At 36.7% G+C, this 19,621-nt stretch overlaps 1 protein-coding gene across 1 annotated transcript in view; it reads left to right on the top strand.

Moving 5' to 3' along the window:
* Nucleotides 1-19,621, top strand: part of STK3 (serine/threonine kinase 3) — a 146,411-nt gene that overhangs the window by 78,389 nt on the left and 48,401 nt on the right. The window contains exons 9-10 of the mRNA XM_049823883.1: nt 6,473-6,665; nt 17,164-17,339. Coding sequence (XP_049679840.1) covers nt 6,473-6,665; nt 17,164-17,339 — 369 coding nt within the window. The remainder of the gene's footprint in view (nt 1-6,472; nt 6,666-17,163; nt 17,340-19,621) is intronic.

Below are 19,621 nucleotides of genomic sequence, written 5' to 3'. Positions count from 1 at the left end.
AGGAAACCAGGATAAAACCCAGAAGAATAAAATGAAAGCATTGGAGTATTTGTGTTTGTCATTTAAAAAACCAACCAAACAACAAATCCCTCAAAATCCTCCACTTCAATTTAAAATAATGCTTAATTTCAAAATAAGCTCAAAGGTTATGACTTTCATTTAATTTGGAACTTGTTTGGGGAACTGCCAGAAAGGCAATAAACCAGTTCTTCTTACACTTCTAACTGAGTGCTTATTCTTTCCCATCTGGAAAGGGAAAACAGATATTGTAAGTGCCAATTTGGTGTACTGTAGTGGATGAAGTCAGCAGTCCATCATTCAAGTATAAAGGTAAAGAACCATTGCATATTCCTCCTCCTTATGTACCAGTCTTCACAGAACCCTGAAGAAATATAGGGCTGCTTGTGTGTAGTTTGCATGACTACACATACAGTTTAAATCATAATACAGGTTTTGATAAGCTAACGTGTAATGATGGCAGCAGTTCTAGAAAGAGACAATGACAGTCCCTATGTTATCTTGTGTAGTAGTAGTAGTGACAGTAAGTCGTGTATATTCGTGTTTTACTATCTAGAAATGTTTTCAGATTGTATATGGAATTGGAGTCACTGTTCAGTTGGAAAGTAGTAGCCACCTAGCACATAAATTTTGGAAAATAACACCTTAAAAGTGGATTTTTCCCAATGATATCACTGTGAAGTCCTCACTGTAGAAGTGCAAAGGCAGACTCAAACCTGGAGAAAAGCCTATTTAGTAACACCTAAAAGCAAGAGCAAATACTGATGTTAGTGTTAAGTAGAGTCTATCAATGTTAAAGGTCTCTCATGGGCAGTGAATTGAGTCCATATACTATTGAAAAAAGAATGGTTTCAGTTAACCTATTGGGGGCTTGAATTTACCGATCTAACCCCCCCAAGAATTCCCTTCATAAAGCGTGAGCAGTTGTGCTCATTACTCACTGGTACGTGTTCTGGGACCCATCAAGAAGAAAGGTGTAAAATGTTCTAACTACCATGTTCATTTTGTTAGGAAACCAGATTTAACACTAACAGTTACATTTGAATAAGTTTTTATAGCTTTAATTCCCTCTTAAAACTATATGTATTGTAATGGGCACCCAGGTTGTAAGTGACTTGCATAACTGAAAGTGGAATGGAGAGGAGACGGTGGTTTTTGAGAATTAATCAGATGCGAAGATTTCGCACTTAGGTACTTAATTTTCAGGATCAATTCAGGTTGTTTTCCTTATAGTGAGGAAGAGTCACATCTCTAAAAATCATTCTTATTTTTCATTTTTACCACTGTCTGTGAACTTCTTATAGTATGGGAAGTTGTCAATCGTATAAATATTTTATGCTGTTCAAAATCCCATATTATACAGCTGTAAATAAATGGCCACGTTGAATACAGTCTTCATGTCTGTATCATTCCAGAGAGAGATAATATCATTACAAGCAGTGTGCTCTGAATTGATTTTATGCCTGTTATGAGAGCTGCTCATGTGATGAGAATGCCTTCTGACAAACTGACATGTTTTGATAGGTGCTGAGGTAATTGGACAGATTTTTTTAATTAAGCAAAAATTGCAAGTGGTGTATTCTACAGAAGGTTAATCCCAATATCAAAGTTTAAATGTTAGTTTAGGCATTACTAAACATGACCGATCTCTTCTCTCATGCATTTTTTGAAATGTGATGTGAATTGGATGCTGAGGCTGGGCAGCTGTATTATGGGAATGTAAAGTAACTCGTTGCCTGGCAGCTCACAGGAAACATGTCTAAATATTTATTTCTGTGGATCTTTAAAGGAATGAGCTAACAAGCAGCTCTTCCTGTATGTCTTCTTTTACATTTTAATGTCTCTGTTATGTGAGGAATGCTTAATTATTTTAGAATATTCAGACAAGGAATTACTACTTCAGTACTCCATTTTTGTTTTTCTTAGACACTTAGTGGTTGAAAACTATCAACAACTTAGCCAACTGTCAATAATCAATTATTCCTATATGTAGGCTTATTTATTCATTCATACAAAAGTTTCTTTGGTTAATCATATATTAATTATGAGAAGTTGGCATCTGTCTTTTGAGACCTTAAGAAATAATTGCTTTAATTATATTCCTTTATACTTTTACAATATTTGTATAGTGATTTTAAAAGAACTAGTGAATCATTTGAGTTATTCTGTATTTTAAATCTGGTACACTGGACTGTATTTTTCTGAAGGTTTTTATATTTACTTTCATGCATCTTTCATGTGTTTGTATGTATATGATATATCTATGTATCTGTGTGTGTGTGTATATATATATATATATAACTTTGCATGACAAACAGTGTTAGAACCTTCTGTTCTCATAGCATTTTTCTTTTAAGCCAAAGAACACTTGACATAAATGCTAATTAAATTTGACGGCAGTCCTTTAAATGTCCTGAAGTTAGAAATATATAAAGATTACTTTGTCAAAAGAAATATAGCTAGCTACCCAAGGGGCATAAACAGCTTTTTAAGAGCATATTGTTAAAATCCACAGCAATTTAGAGCCAGAAATCCATTATACGAAGATAAACATAGAGAGGTAATGATGCGCAGCAAGTTGTCGTTACTAGGTATATCAATAAGAAGGAGGTAGAAAACAAGCTTAAACGCTCTTTCATGACATACGTCTATTGAATTTGAAATGGTATGAGTGTGTGCTGAAAGTTAAGTTTTTACCTGTTTTGCTGAGGGGTCTAAGCTTAAATGTGTGCTCAGTATTAAGCATATACTCTGGTTGTAGTTGGGCTTTGTACATGTTAGGAACTTTTAGAAAATCCTTGTTCTTGACCAAACTATATTATGTGTTTATGTAGCTACTACTGTGCTTTTACAAAAAGATAGCTGTGACTACAGCCACGTTTTTCAAAGGTGATGATGAGGTGTTAATAGTAAATGAAATTATTTTACAGGATACTAAATTTTGCCAGCATGTAAATCTTCCTTTAATGTATTGCAGCCTAGTTAGCTGTCTTTGCTGCCCTCTAGTGTTCTTCTTACATGCACAAACCATAGTTGAAGAGATTTTAAAAGCAAGCTGCCATATTTGCTTGTCCCGTTTGGTTTTTTCTTTATCAGTCTTCATCCCTTTTTTCCTATGAATTTCCTATGTTAAAAATGCAACAGAAAAATCCATTAATCATTATCGCCTCGGCTCATTTGCATCTATCATGATGAAGACCCAGGTATGATGTGCAAGGCCATCTTTTCTGACAAAACTTCTCATGTAATGATGAGATCTTTTATGTTACAGGCATATCACGAAGTCCTGCATGTTGTTTCCACTGACGTCTTTTTAAATTTGCTGTCCTGATAATCAAGTCTCTATGACTGCAATTTCATGCTTTAAGGGTTGGTTTTGTTAATCTTCTAACTTATTTTGGTACCTAAGAAGATCCAAAGAGTTAGTCCCATAGGGTTGCAGCATATTGGCAATGTTTCACTTGTACTTGCTTTACGTTATAATGTTGTTCAGAGTTTCTGTAGTTCATTGTCATTTGTGTAGCATTTCAAGAGATATTAGAGTACTTGCTTGTGTGCTCTTTCTGTTGCTGTACAGTGGTGTATCAGAAACTCCTGTCAAATACAAGTTTGGTGCTTATTACTTGTACACAAGAGAACAGCAGACAGTTTAATTCCAGAGTTAGCTGTTTTTATTGCTTGATGCTTGGATCTGTTTTCATAAACAGTATGAGAACATGACACTTCAGCTTCAATACCTTCTATTTTTTTTTCCTGGTTAAAATTGAGATTGTGTTTGTTTTTATTTAATCAGTGAGTTTACCTTTTTTAACAACAGATCAAAATTTCTACATCAATATTTATGAACTGTAAAGCATGAATCAGAATTTGTACAAAGGAATCGCTTTCATCTCATTTAAATGTGCACTTACATAACTTGGATATACTGGATATTTTTATGAAGTTACTTTTTCGGATCCAGTATAGTCTACTGCTGTGTTAGCTAAATCTCATATTTGTGAGAAATACTGGAATGATATAGTTCTGGAAGCAATCTGACTTAAACCACAAAATTAATCATTCTGGGGCATGCACAGGCCCCGGAAAAGTTTTATACTGCTTTCTCTCAGTACCTCATTCCTGACGTAGGGAAAACACTATTGATTGAAATTGTCATGTACTTCCCTTCTTAGGACAACTATTCTGTTAGTACTGAGGTGGGCTTTTGTGATCTTTAGTCTTCTAGGTACTAGAAGATAAGTGTTCTCTCTGCCTAGAGACAATAGTAAGATAAAGGCTTCTGACACTCTTAGACTCGAAAATGAAATGCTATTCTTCAGAACAAATTGAAATACTTGATTTGACTAAAGAAATAAAATATCATTTTTTTTTAATGAAGCAGAAGATAAGAAAATGGTTACTTAGGACTCCATTTCATACTTGTTCATGTTTTTAGCCATCACTTCTTTTCACTAACTTCTAAAATACAACTTTTAAGCTTCAGGAAGGTGTTTCATTTCTGATTTGGGTTTTACTAAGTTTAGGACCGTATGCACTGCAAGTGGATATTAATATTAGTCAGGTAAATCTGTAAATCAAATGTAACTGTGCTTTAAACTCAGGGATTTGCCTGCCTGTATGTTAGAGATGCCACATTTGTGGTGCTTAATAGGAGAAATAGCAGTACATTGTGAGTCAGTTTTGGATTGTATTGCAGTACTGAAAGGAGCATTTGGAAATAATAACTTAATTGTTCTGGCACTTTTAAGATGCCATGCAAAAAGGCACTTGTGGACTCTACTTTCTGAGTACTCCTGTTAGAAAGGGAAAAATACAACTCGTAGAAAACACTGGGGTTAGCAAGAACATTGGGGGGGGGGGGGGCAAGGTAAAGAAAATCAAAGTTGCCACCAGGAGGAGCAGTACCAAAATACTCTATTTACTGGCACAGTCCTCTAATACTGTAGCTGTAAACTATTTGTATCTTTGGGATAATATCACAAATTTTTTAAGAGTAGGGTACTAAATGTAGCGTATTAGAATGCAACTAAAAAACCCAGAAAGAATGCACATGAAGAACTTTAATATTTTTGCAAATTATAATCCAGAAAATAATGATTCTTTTGACATTTGCAATTTGAAATTTTAATCACAGATTTAGGACTGTATCCTGGTTTCAGATTGTTATGCTATTAGCCAGACTCTGAATCAAAATTAGATCTATTTTTGTGCCTCTGAGTTGAGACGTAATAGAATAGTTTTCAGGAGCTGGTGTATTGGTATTATTGCTAACTACAAGTCGCTCTATCTGCTTAGACCAACCATTAGAGAAGCAGACACTCAGGCAGTGTAGCTAGCTCATGCACTTATGTCTATACTAGAGGCAAATTGTCTGCTGTGTCAGGGAATAACAGGAAAGGAAAGGAATGAGTTCAGTGAGAAACAGAAAGTGCCATACCTTGTAGGGTCTTGTATTTAAAATTTAAAAATTTGACATAGAATGACTTCACAGTGATGGGTATTATTTCTTAGGTAATCCACAAGGAGAATTTTTTAACCCCCCCTCCCCCCTTCGGTAATAGATTTTACTGATACAGAAAATGTGTATACATTATTCCTGAAATGCTGTGATGTTGTACGTACGTATAATCTAAATCAGACTTTGGAAAGCAGTGGGATTTCCCATAAATGTTTTCAAATGTAGGTATTCCATATGAATTTTGTAATTCATTAACTGGATTGTCATCAGTTCTCTGTTTCACATTGCTGGCCCGTTATTGTCACCGATTCAAAGTGCTACTGTATCTCTTCATTATATTAGCTCACCTACCCGCTTACCTGTAGGGCACATACTTAACCACTATTTTTCTACATAGTATCAACAAGTAATTTTGCTCACTCTTGTGACAGAGATTTTTAAAGAGAACTGAATACTTGAAATAAGCCAAGTTGATTTTCTGTTTATGAGGTGGACTTCCAAAACTGTTTTGGAGGATTGTTTACTAGCTAAATTGAATGGGAGTCTGTCATCTGGGTGCTGTGTGTAATGTAAGATGCTGGGAATGATACTTTAGTTAAGGGTGATCAGCACAACTCCTTGGTGACAGTCTATTGCAAAACAACCAAATCACTTTCTATAAATTGTGGTACTGATATGGAACCCAGGGAGGTATAGTGGGTCATGAAAATCACTGCGATATTCAAAACTGGATACTGATGCAAAGTGGGTATGTGGGCCACGTTGCTGTTATATCCACCCTGCCATACATCTGTGAGAAAGAAGAAAGTTTTTATTTTTCCTTTATATAGAACAATTTTCATTTTTTAATTTCTTTTAAAGTTTTAAACCTGAAAGTCTAGCAGTACAACTAGGTCATAGGAAGATATAAAACTAATGAATAAGCATTTAAATGATTGCTTCTTAACTTTGTTTATTTAAATTATCTGCTGCTTTCTGGCAAATGTTTCTCCATAGGATGAAGATGAGCTGGACTCTCACACCATGGTGAAGACTAGTTCAGAAAGCGCTGGTACCATGAGGGCCACAAGCACAATGAGTGAAGGCGCTCAGACAATGATTGAACATAACAGTACTATGTTAGAATCAGACTTGGGGACCATGGTAATAAATAGCGATGATGATGAAGAGGAAGATGGGACCATGAAAAGTATGTTGTTAATTTACTTTCCTTTTCTTTTAATAATATAATGTTTTCTCATACCGCATGAGAACGTTCTATCATCAGTGGCATTTAAGTGTCAAGTTCTGTGGTTAAAACAAGGGCAGAAGGGTATTTGTGTCTCTAAGCAGTCTCTGTAGCTTGTGGAGAAAAAGGTGACTATAGTTGGAGATTCAAAGCAGAAGCCTGGTTTTGGTGCTTTGCTAAGCCTCCCTGGAGGACTCTAAAATTAGCCTTCTGTGAATTGTCCTTTCTACTGCTTGTCTCTTGCTTTTTCCCTCCTGTGCCACATACATTTGGACCAGTTCCTTGGAGCTAAACTGGAGTGATGTGATTACGTGAGAAACTGCTGCTTCAATAAGAGTGATCCTGGGAACTTGTCATGACTCTTCATGGGTTCAGCAATCGGTACACATCTTGCTGCAAAATTGTTTTGTAACTCATGATCAATTAGCAGGTTTTTATTTTGTGAGTTATTATTTGAACATTTGTTGGAGTATAATTCAGTAATGCTTGATTTAAGGCAATGGTCAAAACCTAAGTATTTTGAAACATAAGTAAAAAGTCTAAATTTACTTAAGCAGCATGTGAAGGAGTACGTAACAAAGAGAAAAAAAATTGCAAATGTTTTGAAGAATAAAATTATAAGTTACACTGAAATATGTATAAATGCATATTTGTTACATAGTTAACTTACATACTGATGTGCTCATTATTTGGCTGAAGACTACTGCAGAATGAGGCCCACTGAATTTAATAGAATTATTTGCTTTTGCTTAAAATGGGCAGCATAAATAGATGAATCTAACTCAAGCTATAGGTGTCTGGTTTCATGAGGCACAATGTAATGTTTAACCCCAGGCAATTGTTTGGGTGGCAGGGGGACGTAATATATGAAGCTAATGTCTCAAGAATGGAAATCAGTGCCAAATAAATAACTTTGTAGAATGCTTTATAGCAAACATACAAGTTGTATTTGTGTTTGCACATATACACCTGATGTGATTTATGCGAGATTAGCTGGAAGTGGAAAGCAGGAATATGTTTTTGTTGCTGTTTAATGTACAGCAAATTAGAAGGAAAGAGGGATTTTCTTGATTTGTTTGTTTGTTTGGGGGCTTTTTTGTGGTTGGTTTTGGTTTGTTGTTGGGTTTTGTTTGGTTGGTTTTGGTTGGGTCTTTTTTTATTGTTCTCATCAATAAGATGGCAACCATACCTCTTGATAAGTGATTAGTTTAAGTAGGATGATTCACCTCATTAAGACACTTTGATTTGTTTTTGTGCTGAAACAGTATTTACCTATTAAACTGTGAGGCTAATGGAAGGATAGTACAAGTGATCTTAAACTGATCAATTTCAACAAGTCAAGGAAAAGATGAGTGGTGATGTAAAAAAAAAACGGTGGAAGATATTACAAGAAAATTTGGAGTAAAGGATAACAAAATAATTCTTAGGGTGGAAGTATTATGAAGTAGGGTTTAGTGCAGTTTCTATGCAGCCTGTCAAATCACTTCAGGCTTAATAAACAAGTTCTATATAAGTAGTATACCAAATTGCACAACACTATCCATGTAGCTTTTTTATGTGCTGGGAGGAAATACCTGTTAGTATGCCAGACAGATCAAAAAGTGTCATTAGGTTTGCACTGCAATCTCTTTATCTGTGTCCTGTTTCTCTGCTGTGTTGCTGGAGACAAATGTACTGTTATTTTCAATTTTTAATTGATTCCAGTAACAGTCTGTGGTTAGAAAGGGAATTACCTTTCTCTACCTTGGCATTTAGTCAGTATAATTCTTAAACCCATTATTCCTTCTTGTCAAACAAGAATATATAATCTTTGGGACAGAAGGCTTCTTTCCCTCCCTCACCCCATAGGTGACTCTCTTGAGACCTGTAACTCTAGTGAAGGAAAGCGCACAAACTGAAGGTAGCCTAATGGCAAGTGATGGTTTCACCATTCAGCTGGCAGGCAACAGGTTTGGTTCCAGTACTTACTTGCAGAATGTTCTTGTATTTTGCCTGAGACATGCATTGATTAAAAACTAGAAATAATTCAAGAATGGGACCTCTCCATCTGTCAGCTAAAAGTAAATATAATTCATGTCCACTGTAGCTGGTCCTTCTCTGGTTCTGTGATTCATGTGCTGTTGGCTTAAACAGGAGCAATAGCAAGGGTCCTGAATAAATGTCATCAGGAAGGGACATACAAATCTTTGCTCTCCCTGAGAGGCAGACATAGATTTTGTGCTTCTTTGTGCTTGACAAAGACACAAGATTTTGGAGATTGGTTGCTTTTCCCAATATGCCTTTATAAGCAAGGTGGGCACTTTCTACATGTTCATGTGATTTGATTATAGTAAATCAGAACAAGTAGCTTAAAAGTGCTCTTTGATACTTCTGAGTAATAGAACATTGCAAGCAAGAAACTTGGAGAATTAAACTTAGTGAACTAGGGAAGAGAGATTTCATTTCCTTCCTAGAGACACAAAATATTTATGACAAACTTTTTGTTTTGTAGTTGCTCTAGTGTTTAGTTTCAGGTTTTGTTTCCTTCTGCCTTTTGTTTTCCTGCTCAAGGACAAAATAAGAAACAATAATAAGTTTTTATTTATAAGTGCCCATGCTTAGAGGCCTCTGGGAGCCATGACAGAAAATAACTAAAACCATATTTTTTTCACAAATAGGGAATTGTGCCTGGATAAAATTGGGATTTGGAACAAAGAGAGGCCTGTCATCCTACCCCAACATACAATATACAGCCTAGCAATAAACAACATTTATGCCTTCTTGCTTAGTATGCCTGTGCATGCTCTGAGCAGGGACTACATGGTATGTACCCGGAAGGAGGAAAGAAAATGCAGAATACAGAAAGATGAGAGGACAGAACTTGACTTTAGGAGGTTTACCATGGAGTGGAAGAAAGAGTGGGATTGATGAAAGGTAGTACTGCTTTTGTTCAGCTGCCTGGATTGTTCTTACTTTCATGTAGAAGCTTTTTCATATCTCAATTCAGAGACAAGTGTTCAGAACAGCTTTCCCACATTCCCTTTGTGGCTTTTTGGCAAGGCTTAGTGTTAGGGCTTTCTGATGCAGCAAGAGTACTTCTGACTGTTCTCCTTTTCGTTAACACTCCCCCCCTCTTCTTCTCCCCCCCCGTTAAATTTGTATTTGCCATCTGCTTTGGGCTGGAAAACAATTTGGCTCTTCTTGCCATTTGGACTTACTCTGGGTATCTAGCTGTTGCTTCAGACTTCAGTGAAGCTTCTAGATAGTTCATGGTTGGTAATGAATATATTAAAAGAGGACAGTGAACTAATGAGGTGGCATTTGACAGACAGAATGTAGAAAAGGGGTCAGGTTTTTACTTTATTATTCCCCTATAGACATTATGATCTAGGTTTAGTCAGTATAATTTTTAAACACATTATTCCTTCTTATCAAAACAGAAGAATATAATCTTTGGGACAGCAGGCTTCCTTTCCCTCCCTCCTCCCCCATAGGTGACTGTCTTGAGACCTGTAACACCAACGAAGGAAAGCCAGCAAACGAGGTAGCCTGATGGCAAGTGATGGTTTCATCATTCAGCTGGCAAGTGACAGGTTTGGTTCCAGCACTTACTTGCTGAACTTTCTTGTGTTATTGTATTATGGGATCCTTGATTGCAGCACAACATGCACTATGCTGTACAACCTACATTTTGAAAGGAGAATTCATGAGTTGGTTTTGTTGTTGTTGTTTGGGTTTTGGTGGGGGTTTTTTGAATGTTTTTGGTTTGTTTTTTTGGTTTGTTGTTTTTTTTTTTTGTGTGTGTGTGTGATTTCAGTGCATCCAGTCTAAGAGATTGTGCCATACTGTAAGTCAGTCTTCTCAATGATAGGAGGTAGATGCTTGGGTAGCTCTGGAGTGATGCTTTGTAACTCTTAGAAAGGCCTAAGTCCCACAGCTGGTTTTTCAGCTGAAGAGCAAAAGCTATTGATATGTGACTTGTAACAGTCTATGATGCAGGTCCTACAGGAATTCAGCAAGCAAGCTTAATTATGGGCTGGTTTCAGTGGTGCTGTAGCCTGGGCATTGATTTTTCATGGACATAGTTTTGTTCGAGCATGTTTACTGTGCCCACGTTAAGACTGTTTGCTTGATGGCATGCAGGTGTACTAGTGCTTTACTCCTGTATATATAGAAAGAGATGATAGGTGTTTCCAAGCCTATTCCAGTCCTTGAGCCCTCTCCCTGTGGTTGGTGATAAAGTTGTTCATTTATCCCACGAGTAGTGGTATCTTTTACAGATGGGATTTTTTTTCAAAGAAAAACGTCCTGTTGGCAATTCTGCTTCAAGAGCTGTTGCAAAAGGCTAGCTTAACATGGATTTTCTTTGTTTTGCTGAAAGCAGAAATAAAGTATAACTCAGCTGGAATGGACTAATGGGTTTATAGCAGTAGTGTCATTGGATATTTTTTCATTTTCTCCAGGAGGTGGAAAAATAGAACAAAATTTATTAAACCAGTTTTACAATTCTCATTCTCAGGAAGCAAAGCAATGTTTTGTGCAGGAAACTCTTTTCCCCATAAAAAATTCTTTAAACAAGTTCACTCTGTTTCAAAAAGTCTGTGAAGGCTTTAGCTGGTTGAAAAATATGTGGATTTTTGTCCTGGTTTCAGCTGGGATAGAGTTAATTGTCTTCCTAGTAGCTGGTACAGTGCTATGTTTTGAGTTCAGTATGAGAAGAATGTTGATAACACACTGATGTTTTCAGTTGTTGTTAAGTAGTGTTTAGACTATAGTCAAGGACTTTTCAGCTTCTCATGCCCAGCCAGCGAGAAAGCTGGAGGGGCACAAGAAGTTGGCACAGGACACAGCCAGGGCAGCTGACCCAAACTGGCCAACGGGGTATTCCATACCATGGGACATCACATCTAGTATATAAACTGGGGGGGTGGGGGTGGGAGGATTGCCACTCGGGGACTAACTGGGTGTCAATCGGTAGGTGGTGAGCAATTGCCCTGCGCATCATTTGTACATTCCAATCCTTTTATTATTACTGTTGTCATTTTATTAGTGTTATCATTATCATTACTAGTTTCTCCTTTTCTGTTCTATTAAACTGTTCTTATCTCAACCCACGAGTTTTACTTCTTTTCCCGATTTTCTCCCTCATCCCGCTGGGGGGTTGGGGGGCGTGAGTGAGTGGCTGCGTGGTGCTTAGTTGCTGGCTGGGGTTAAACCATGACAATTTTGCATTTAAATGCCAGTTGCAATTATTTCTGATAAATAGGTATATTATGAAACAAACAACCAAAAGACTGAATGAGGCCTGAATTTGAATGAAGGCTTGGGTGTATAAGTCACTGTGATGTGAAAACTGCAAACTCAGTAGCCACTTTGTTCCACAGCTCTCTGTAGAGAAGCATTTCGTAGATACAACCTTTGATAGACTCCCAGCTGCTCTGGCCTAAGGAACTAGTGATCTGGTTTCTGCTGATGCTTCCTTGTGATTCAGAAACTAAGCAGACTGACCTCTAATTCTCTGAGGTGGTTGTCTAACAGGCATTTATTAGCAGCTGAACTCATCCACTCATAAAATACAGTCACACTTTCTGCTTAAAATATGGCTGAAGGAGGTGGCTGTGGCAACCTTCTACATGGTAGTTCACTGTTAAGTGTGCTTGCCTGGACATGGAGGTCAAAATTCTAGGCTCTCTTCAACCTTATCATATTCAAAGCTGTCTCCCATTTCCCAGGAGAATTACTGCCACTGTGTTGTAGGCCACCTTGTGTGGTAAGAAAGTGGTGGTAGGAATGTAGGAACTATAAAGCCTAAGCAGTATATGTTGTTGTATAAACTGTTGTAGCCTTTGTAGTAGAGGTGATAGTCCAAATAATGCTAAAAGCTGATTGCAATATAGCTTCTCGCTCTAATAGTGACAAAGCAATGTATTTTGAGGGAATAAAGATACTGACAGGATCTTCACGGAAGCACTGCAGACAGGAGAGCCTGATCCCCTAACTCCACCAAAGAGGCAGCAGCTGGACATGTTCCTCAATCGAGTGGCAGATGGAGATCCCCAGGATGGGGAAGGCTGTGGAAGCTTGTGGCTTTTGGCAAAAGGAGGAAAGCTTTCCTCTGTAGATTTGGAGCTGCAGAAGAGGTCTGGTGCCCCAGTAGTAACAGAGCAAGAGAAAGACTTAGAGACTTCCCATAGGAAATTGTAAAAAACCCCACAAACAAACAAAGACCACCACCACCTGCCCCCTCCCAGGAAATTGTAGTGGGAGACTCGCCCTTGTAGGAGATGGATTCCCTTATCTGCTGACCTTACTTGCTATCTAGGGAAAGTTATTTCTTGCCCAGTCCCACAATGCTGAAAGACTGCTGGGGCTTGTCCAGTGCTTAGACTGTTGTCTCCTGCTGCCCATCCACGTGGGCATGTGTCAGTGATACTGCTAGAGGAGACCTTGAGAGTAACTCTAGGTTTGTGAGGGTGTTCTTGATCATGATGGTGAAGGGAAAGCCTTGGAGGAATGGATGGATCCTATGGGTCAAAACTTGGTTGTGCCTCTAGTGCTGTTGACAGAGGTTTGACTTCTGTGATCATGGGGCCCTCTTTGAGGATCAGAGACTGCTGTGGATAGATGGGTTCCAGCTGACGAAGTAAGGCAAGAGTGGTTTTGGCCAACAAGCTGGCCCTGAGTTAGCCAGACCAGCATGGGGGAACGTATACATGGCTCAGCCCAACATAAAGTATAAAAACTTAACAATTAGCAGCAGAACTTTTAACAGATTTAAAATCAATTTAATATTAATATAATACTTTTCTGTTGCAAATACATCACTACAGAAGCATTTTTATTTATAGATGACATCAATTTAATTTGATCAAAACATGCAGTAGAATGGAATGTGCATTCCTTCTTATTTTGAAATGTGTATTTAGAGGTTTTTATTTTAGTTATGATATGTTTTTGAAACAGAGTTGGTGGTGTGTTATATCATTGCCTCATTCATTTTATCCAGCATACTTTTTGGAAGAAATTCTCTTATGTAACTATTTGGGGACATCCCTATTGGCTGTATTCTTATCAGGTGTATTGCTGAGGTAGAAAGTATATTTTCAGTATCCATGGTGGTCTCTGTGTTCCATGGCTTCCCAGAAATTTCTCAGGTTGCTGTTTTTATTGTGGCTTTCTTCCCAAAGTCATCTTGAAGTCCTGCAGTGGGCAAGTCTAGGGTTGTTAAGAGACTGATATTCGTAAATGTTGAAACTGTGGCAAACATTTTTAAACATGATCACCTTTTGCCAAAGAGCAAAGAAAAATGGGAAGAACTGGAAAATCCAAATCGTCCTAGAATGGAACAGTCTGTTGTGCAATAAGTTTTCAGTGCAAGTGCGGAGTGATACTGATTGTGCTGCAGATTTTTTGTGGCAAATATATGGCTTGTGTAAAAAGTAACCTACTAGATAGTTGAGTGAATTAATTGTCCTTAAAGGAATCTTTATGTATTGTCCTTGTAAATTTTGTGATTCTTGAAAAACAGTTGACAATATACTGTTACTCTGTTGTTCATGAAAGTTAGAAATGCTTTCAGACCAAAATGATCTTCTAATAACCTTACATTTTGCAAAAAAAGTGTAATCCACATCAGTTTACTCTGGCATAAAGAGCCTGAGTGTTTTATAAAGTCAGTACAAAAGAGATAGGAGCCTTCACAGGGCCTTTAAACTAGTAGGTGTCAACCTACCCCATTTTCCATGAAATATTAACTAAACTTGTTTGTGTTAGGTTAGCTAGAGATCTGAAAAGACTCTCTTTTTTCCTTTAATTATTTGTAAAAGTAAAATAAAACCTTAAAAATAAATCTTTAAATATATCATTCATTGTTTTTACATTGGGGAAAAACCAAACAAATCTTGAAACACCTTTGGTCCCATTGTTTTGCAGGCATAATAGTCCTGTTCTGTGTGTGAGTTTTTATGTTTGCAGTGAAGGTAAGCAGCTCTTGTTCTTTTAAGTGGGTTAACTAACTGTATACTAAATTGGAATCAGAAGTGAGTTTATCAAAACAAATAGAACAAGTCCTCAAAGTGTAAAATAAATGTACTTTGCTCATTTTCCAGTAATTTCAGTCCTGTTGGCCCACCTTCCTTATTATGCATTTGATAGCAAGGAATTTGGAGGGGTTGGTTTGTTTTATATATGTAGGCAGTCTTCTGTTACATATATAAGGAAGATATTTATAAATAGCTCTAAAACTTAAGAGCAGTGCTTGGAAAATTTTTAGTATTTTCTGTTACATGAGAGGAGGGAGACTACCTTACCTGTAATGGGCCAACAATTTGGTACTTAGAGCTTCTAACAGAGACAGTGGTAATCTTGTTTATAAGTATGTCTCAAGGATGAAACATAAGTACAACCATCTCAGCAGAAGAAAAAAATTGGTTGTGAAAGGCCAGCAATGTGGTGTCCTATCTTTTTGGTACAAATAATTTCAGGGGTTTTGGGCAGTGATCAACAAGTAATAAAAAGTTTGTATTAAGAAAACACATGGTATTTCTGTTTTTAATTCCACCTCCTTCATACTATTACCTTCCCTTGGATCTGTTTTCTAAACCTGTGCTTTGCTAAAGTTTAGATTCTTCAGTTTTTGCCCTTTAGTGCTTATTTCTGTAGTTATTTGGCATCCCTGCTGTTTACTTCTCATCCCTTCCTCAGTCTCAGACTCCAGAGATCCAGAAAACTCACTCAAATGATCTTCAGTTCAGTGGGGCAAACTTGGGAGATTCTGGAGAAGAGGTGTCTGCTGTGTGGTCTGTTAAATTCAACCTGGAGTTTAGTTCACTGAATGTTTTTGTTATGGTCATGGTTGTCATTAATTAAAAGATGAGTAGAGATAACTATGATCTGGGATTCAAAAAGAGTATTAGAAAAGAACATGGCAACAACTGAGAGAAAAATCAGCTAAAAAAAAATGCGAGGAGGAAGTGTGTATGGAAACATGGCAGACTAAATGGAGGGATCATCGTGGAGTTGAAGAGAAGCAACCGGAGTCAAGTACAGTAAAGCCGAGAGCAAGACAGTAGAAGAACACTTAAAAAAAGCCAGAAGAAATCTTACTAGAACAGAATAATGTAGAAAAAGCAGAAAGAAAAGAACAGGTAAATCAACGTGCTATAAAAGATGGCAGTACAAAAATAGGAAGCTATTAATCTTGCATTAAAATTAGAATGAATTAAGAAATCTTTAAACAGAGGGAATGGGAAGAGATGATGAAATAAGAGGTGAAAGAGGAGGGGGGAAAATAACCACTTAATGAATTAATAAAAACAAATGTAAAGCCAGATAAGAAGATCAGCAAGTCCTAGTGATCATGTTAGGCACAAGCTCAAAACGTATTTCCAGTTGTTTACCTTTTCACTTGTTAAAACAAGTGGTTCAAATAAAAATTCTTAATTATTTTATTATGCTTATAATTAAAACCTACAGTTCTGCCTGTGCATTGTTTTTTGATTTTTTTTTTTTTGTTGTTTGTTTTGGTTTTTTTCCAGCTTAGTTATTTGTATCTCTCATCCTGTTTCTTATTTTACTTGTGGAAATGTATTTCATATTGCTCTAGAATGTGTTACCCTGCAAACAAGTACACGTTTCATGAGTCAGTGCAGTGCAGAATATAGTCTCTGAGGTGACAATTATGTAGAACTACTAAAGCATTTCTTATGTTTTATTTATTGTTCTATTTTGTAATGAATTTGCTTTGAAATCCCACAAATGAAAACAAATTTCAGTCATTTAGGGTTGTAGATATTTTTTTTTTAACATTTAGTTTCATGAAAAGGATAATAGAATGGGAGTTCACGCTGATTTTGATCTGTTTCATAAAGCTTTTGCAGCTGCATAGATGATGACAAAAATCCCCCAGGGTTTCCACACCATGGAGATAGGGTGCTTTGCAGCCATCTGTAGAGTGTGATTTCATAATTTGATGAGAAACCTCATTGGCAATGAATTTAATAATTAGGCAGTGTCTAGACACAGTTTGTGTGGTTGTTTTTTGCAAGTTCTTTTTCTAAATGATTGTTAAATCACACCTTTGGTGAAACTGATGGAACTCCATTGCTTTCCTACAAGTGTGTACCAGGCCTTGATGTTAGGGGCATTCAGCACCCAAAGGGATGCTTAGCACCTTGTGTTATTCAGTCTCTATAACAACAAATAGATATCTCATGAAGTAACTTCTAATAGTATTTGTGTGTGCAACTCTGAAATGTCTTGAACATTTCTCCACATTGTATCTTGCTACAAAAATATCATTCTTTGGCTATGAGCTTTTATGCCAAAGATCCTCAGGGGACAAACGGAGGCTTGCACCACATACAGATGACTGTATTAGTTTCTGTAAAATCCAAGATAATTAATAAATGGAGTTTATTTTATAGTGCAGTAAATCTTTAAATAATTTAAACTTTTTTTTTCTTTTTTTCTTTCAACCAAGGAAATGCTACTTCACCGCAAGTTCAAAGACCTTCTTTCATGGACTACTTTGATAAACAAGATTCCAAGAATAAAAGCCCTGAAAACTGTAATCAGAACATGCATGAACCTTACCACATATCCAAAAACGTTTTTCCTGATAACTGGAAAGTCCCTCAAGATGGAGACTTTGATTTCGTAAGTACATTTTTGTTGTTTACTTTCTTGCATGCTGTTTATTTTATATGTGCCAAAAATAGTTAAACCCCTTCTATAACTATGTTAATACAAGTAAAATAAGTAAACTTTCAAGAACACTATCCAATTATCTAATCTTAATGCCTTATTCTGGTTGTTGAAGTAAGTACATTTGGTTAATGCAGGACCTTTTTAATGAGGAATGGTATGTGACATTATGAATATATTTCTTTGTAACTACTTTTTTTTTTTTAAAGTATTTTTGGTTCTTTATGTGTTATAACAACTTTAAAATTTGACCCAGTTCTATTTAAAAAAAAAAAATATTGCTACAGCCATGGAATATTGTCATGTTTGCTGAATAACTCAGTAAAATGATAAGCATTTTAAACTGGATTGGAGCCATTTAATCAATCTCCTTGGAGGTGGTTAAGATCACCTACTGTTTTGCACAAGCCAGCTTGTTGGTACTATTCCAATAGCGCACATCTCTCTGCATAGAACTATTCTATCTAACACCAGTCTCTCTGTTTTAGAGTGGGGTTTTCCAACCTCCAAAATATGTGTAGTTTATTTCTTTTTGCCTATGCTGCAAATTATAACAAGGGCAAGAAGAAAATGTTCCTAAGTTACAGGTTGCTCTTAAAGTGAAATAAATAATTACTGTTTAGAGACTTGTAGATAATTATACCAGGTTTTCACCTTTGTTAATTTTTTTAACATGTTTGAATGAAAGAATTTAGTTTATCTGTTGTAGATTAAACTTGTTCTTAACTGCAGTGCAGTAGCTAGATATGATCACATGGCACCTTTTTGAAAGTACACTTGGGATTTGGAGAAAAATGTTGTGTTTAATTTTAGGTGACAGCTGTAGGTGTGGGATTTTTTTCCCAGTTTTCACTTACTGCATTTCTACATAAAGCTGACTCTTAAATTTAAGCTACTGGAGTAAAGCCAGTTAAATAGCACAGTACAAGCTGTTGCTGCTGGAGAGTTTTGGTTAAGTTGGATTCTGGTTTGGGTGGGGTTTTTTTAGGCTTTTTTTTTTTTTTTTACCATAAAATGCAATAATAATTGACTGATAATTGACTAACAAAATAATTATTTGCACTATTCATTGGAAAATAACTGGCCATTATTTAAGGGGGGTTATTATAGTGGCAATAAAATTGCCCTTAGAACAATTTTAAATTCATCCTATTTTTTCCATTACTTGTTAAGAAATGCAAGCAAAAACTATTATTCTTGTAAATGCTAAGATCCTGATTCTGTAAGTGCGTATTCATGAATAATTCACACATGGATAATCCTGTGGAACTTGTTGATGTTGCTTGTACATATGAAGTTGCCTTCTTGAAATTGGAATTTGTCCTAGAACCAAAACCGAGGAGTTCTGATCTTCAGAAACTTGACTGCTCTCTGTGTTGTAGACAAACTTTGCTAGTGGTCTTAGACTGGCAAGTCAAAGACTTCAGAATCCTAGAATCACAGAATGCTTTGTGTTGGAAGGGACCTTTAAAGGTCATCTAGTCGCGCTTCCCTGCCGTGGGCAGGCACATCTTTCACTAGTTGCTCAAAGCCCCGTCCAGCCTGACCTTGAACACTTCCAATGACAGGGCATCCACAACTTATCTGGGCAACCTGTTCCGGTGTCTTATGGAAGTCCTTGACTTCCTAAAAAGGCAGTGTTGTAAGGCTTGTTGCTACAAAGTCATTCTGCTTGAAGACCAAATAGGATTTTTAAAAAAGTGAATAGCTATTTGCAATGGGCAATGTATGTAGTTGGCGGGGTGGGGAGGTGGAATTTTAAGCATGACGAAAGGCAAATACATCCATAGATAAGTCAGCCTAAGAAAGAGTTTAGGAAGACTTCTCAATAATGGATGTACTGCTTCAGAGTAGTCCAGTCAAGAATACATTTCTCTGAAGCATCCGGTAGCAGCTGATGTGACACAGGATATTGGTTTTAACAGCCTGCTGGTTTGAACCGCAGGCAATTATTATTTATTTATATATTTAAGAAGCACTTCTATTTACATTTGAAATAGTGAGGGGCAGTATTGGTAAGTGGCCTGCCAGAGACTTTCTGAAAGGATAAATCAGTGCGCAGTATGCATAATATATTGGCTGCTCTTTGTGAGATCAACATGAATGTTTTCAGTTGCCGACATGAAGTCTTTAAATGATGCATGAAAGGGATAAATAATGGACACTTTTTGTACTAAATAATTCCATTCTATTTTGTTTGGAATTAGCCTTAATGGGATATAGAAAAGGGTAAT

This window comes from Accipiter gentilis, chromosome 2 (genome assembly GCF_929443795.1).
Source record: "Accipiter gentilis chromosome 2, bAccGen1.1, whole genome shotgun sequence".
In the NCBI taxonomy this organism is placed as follows: Eukaryota; Metazoa; Chordata; class Aves; order Accipitriformes; family Accipitridae; genus Astur; species Astur gentilis.
Note: the sequence above shows the minus strand (reverse complement) of the source record. Positions and strands in the feature narration are given on the sequence as shown.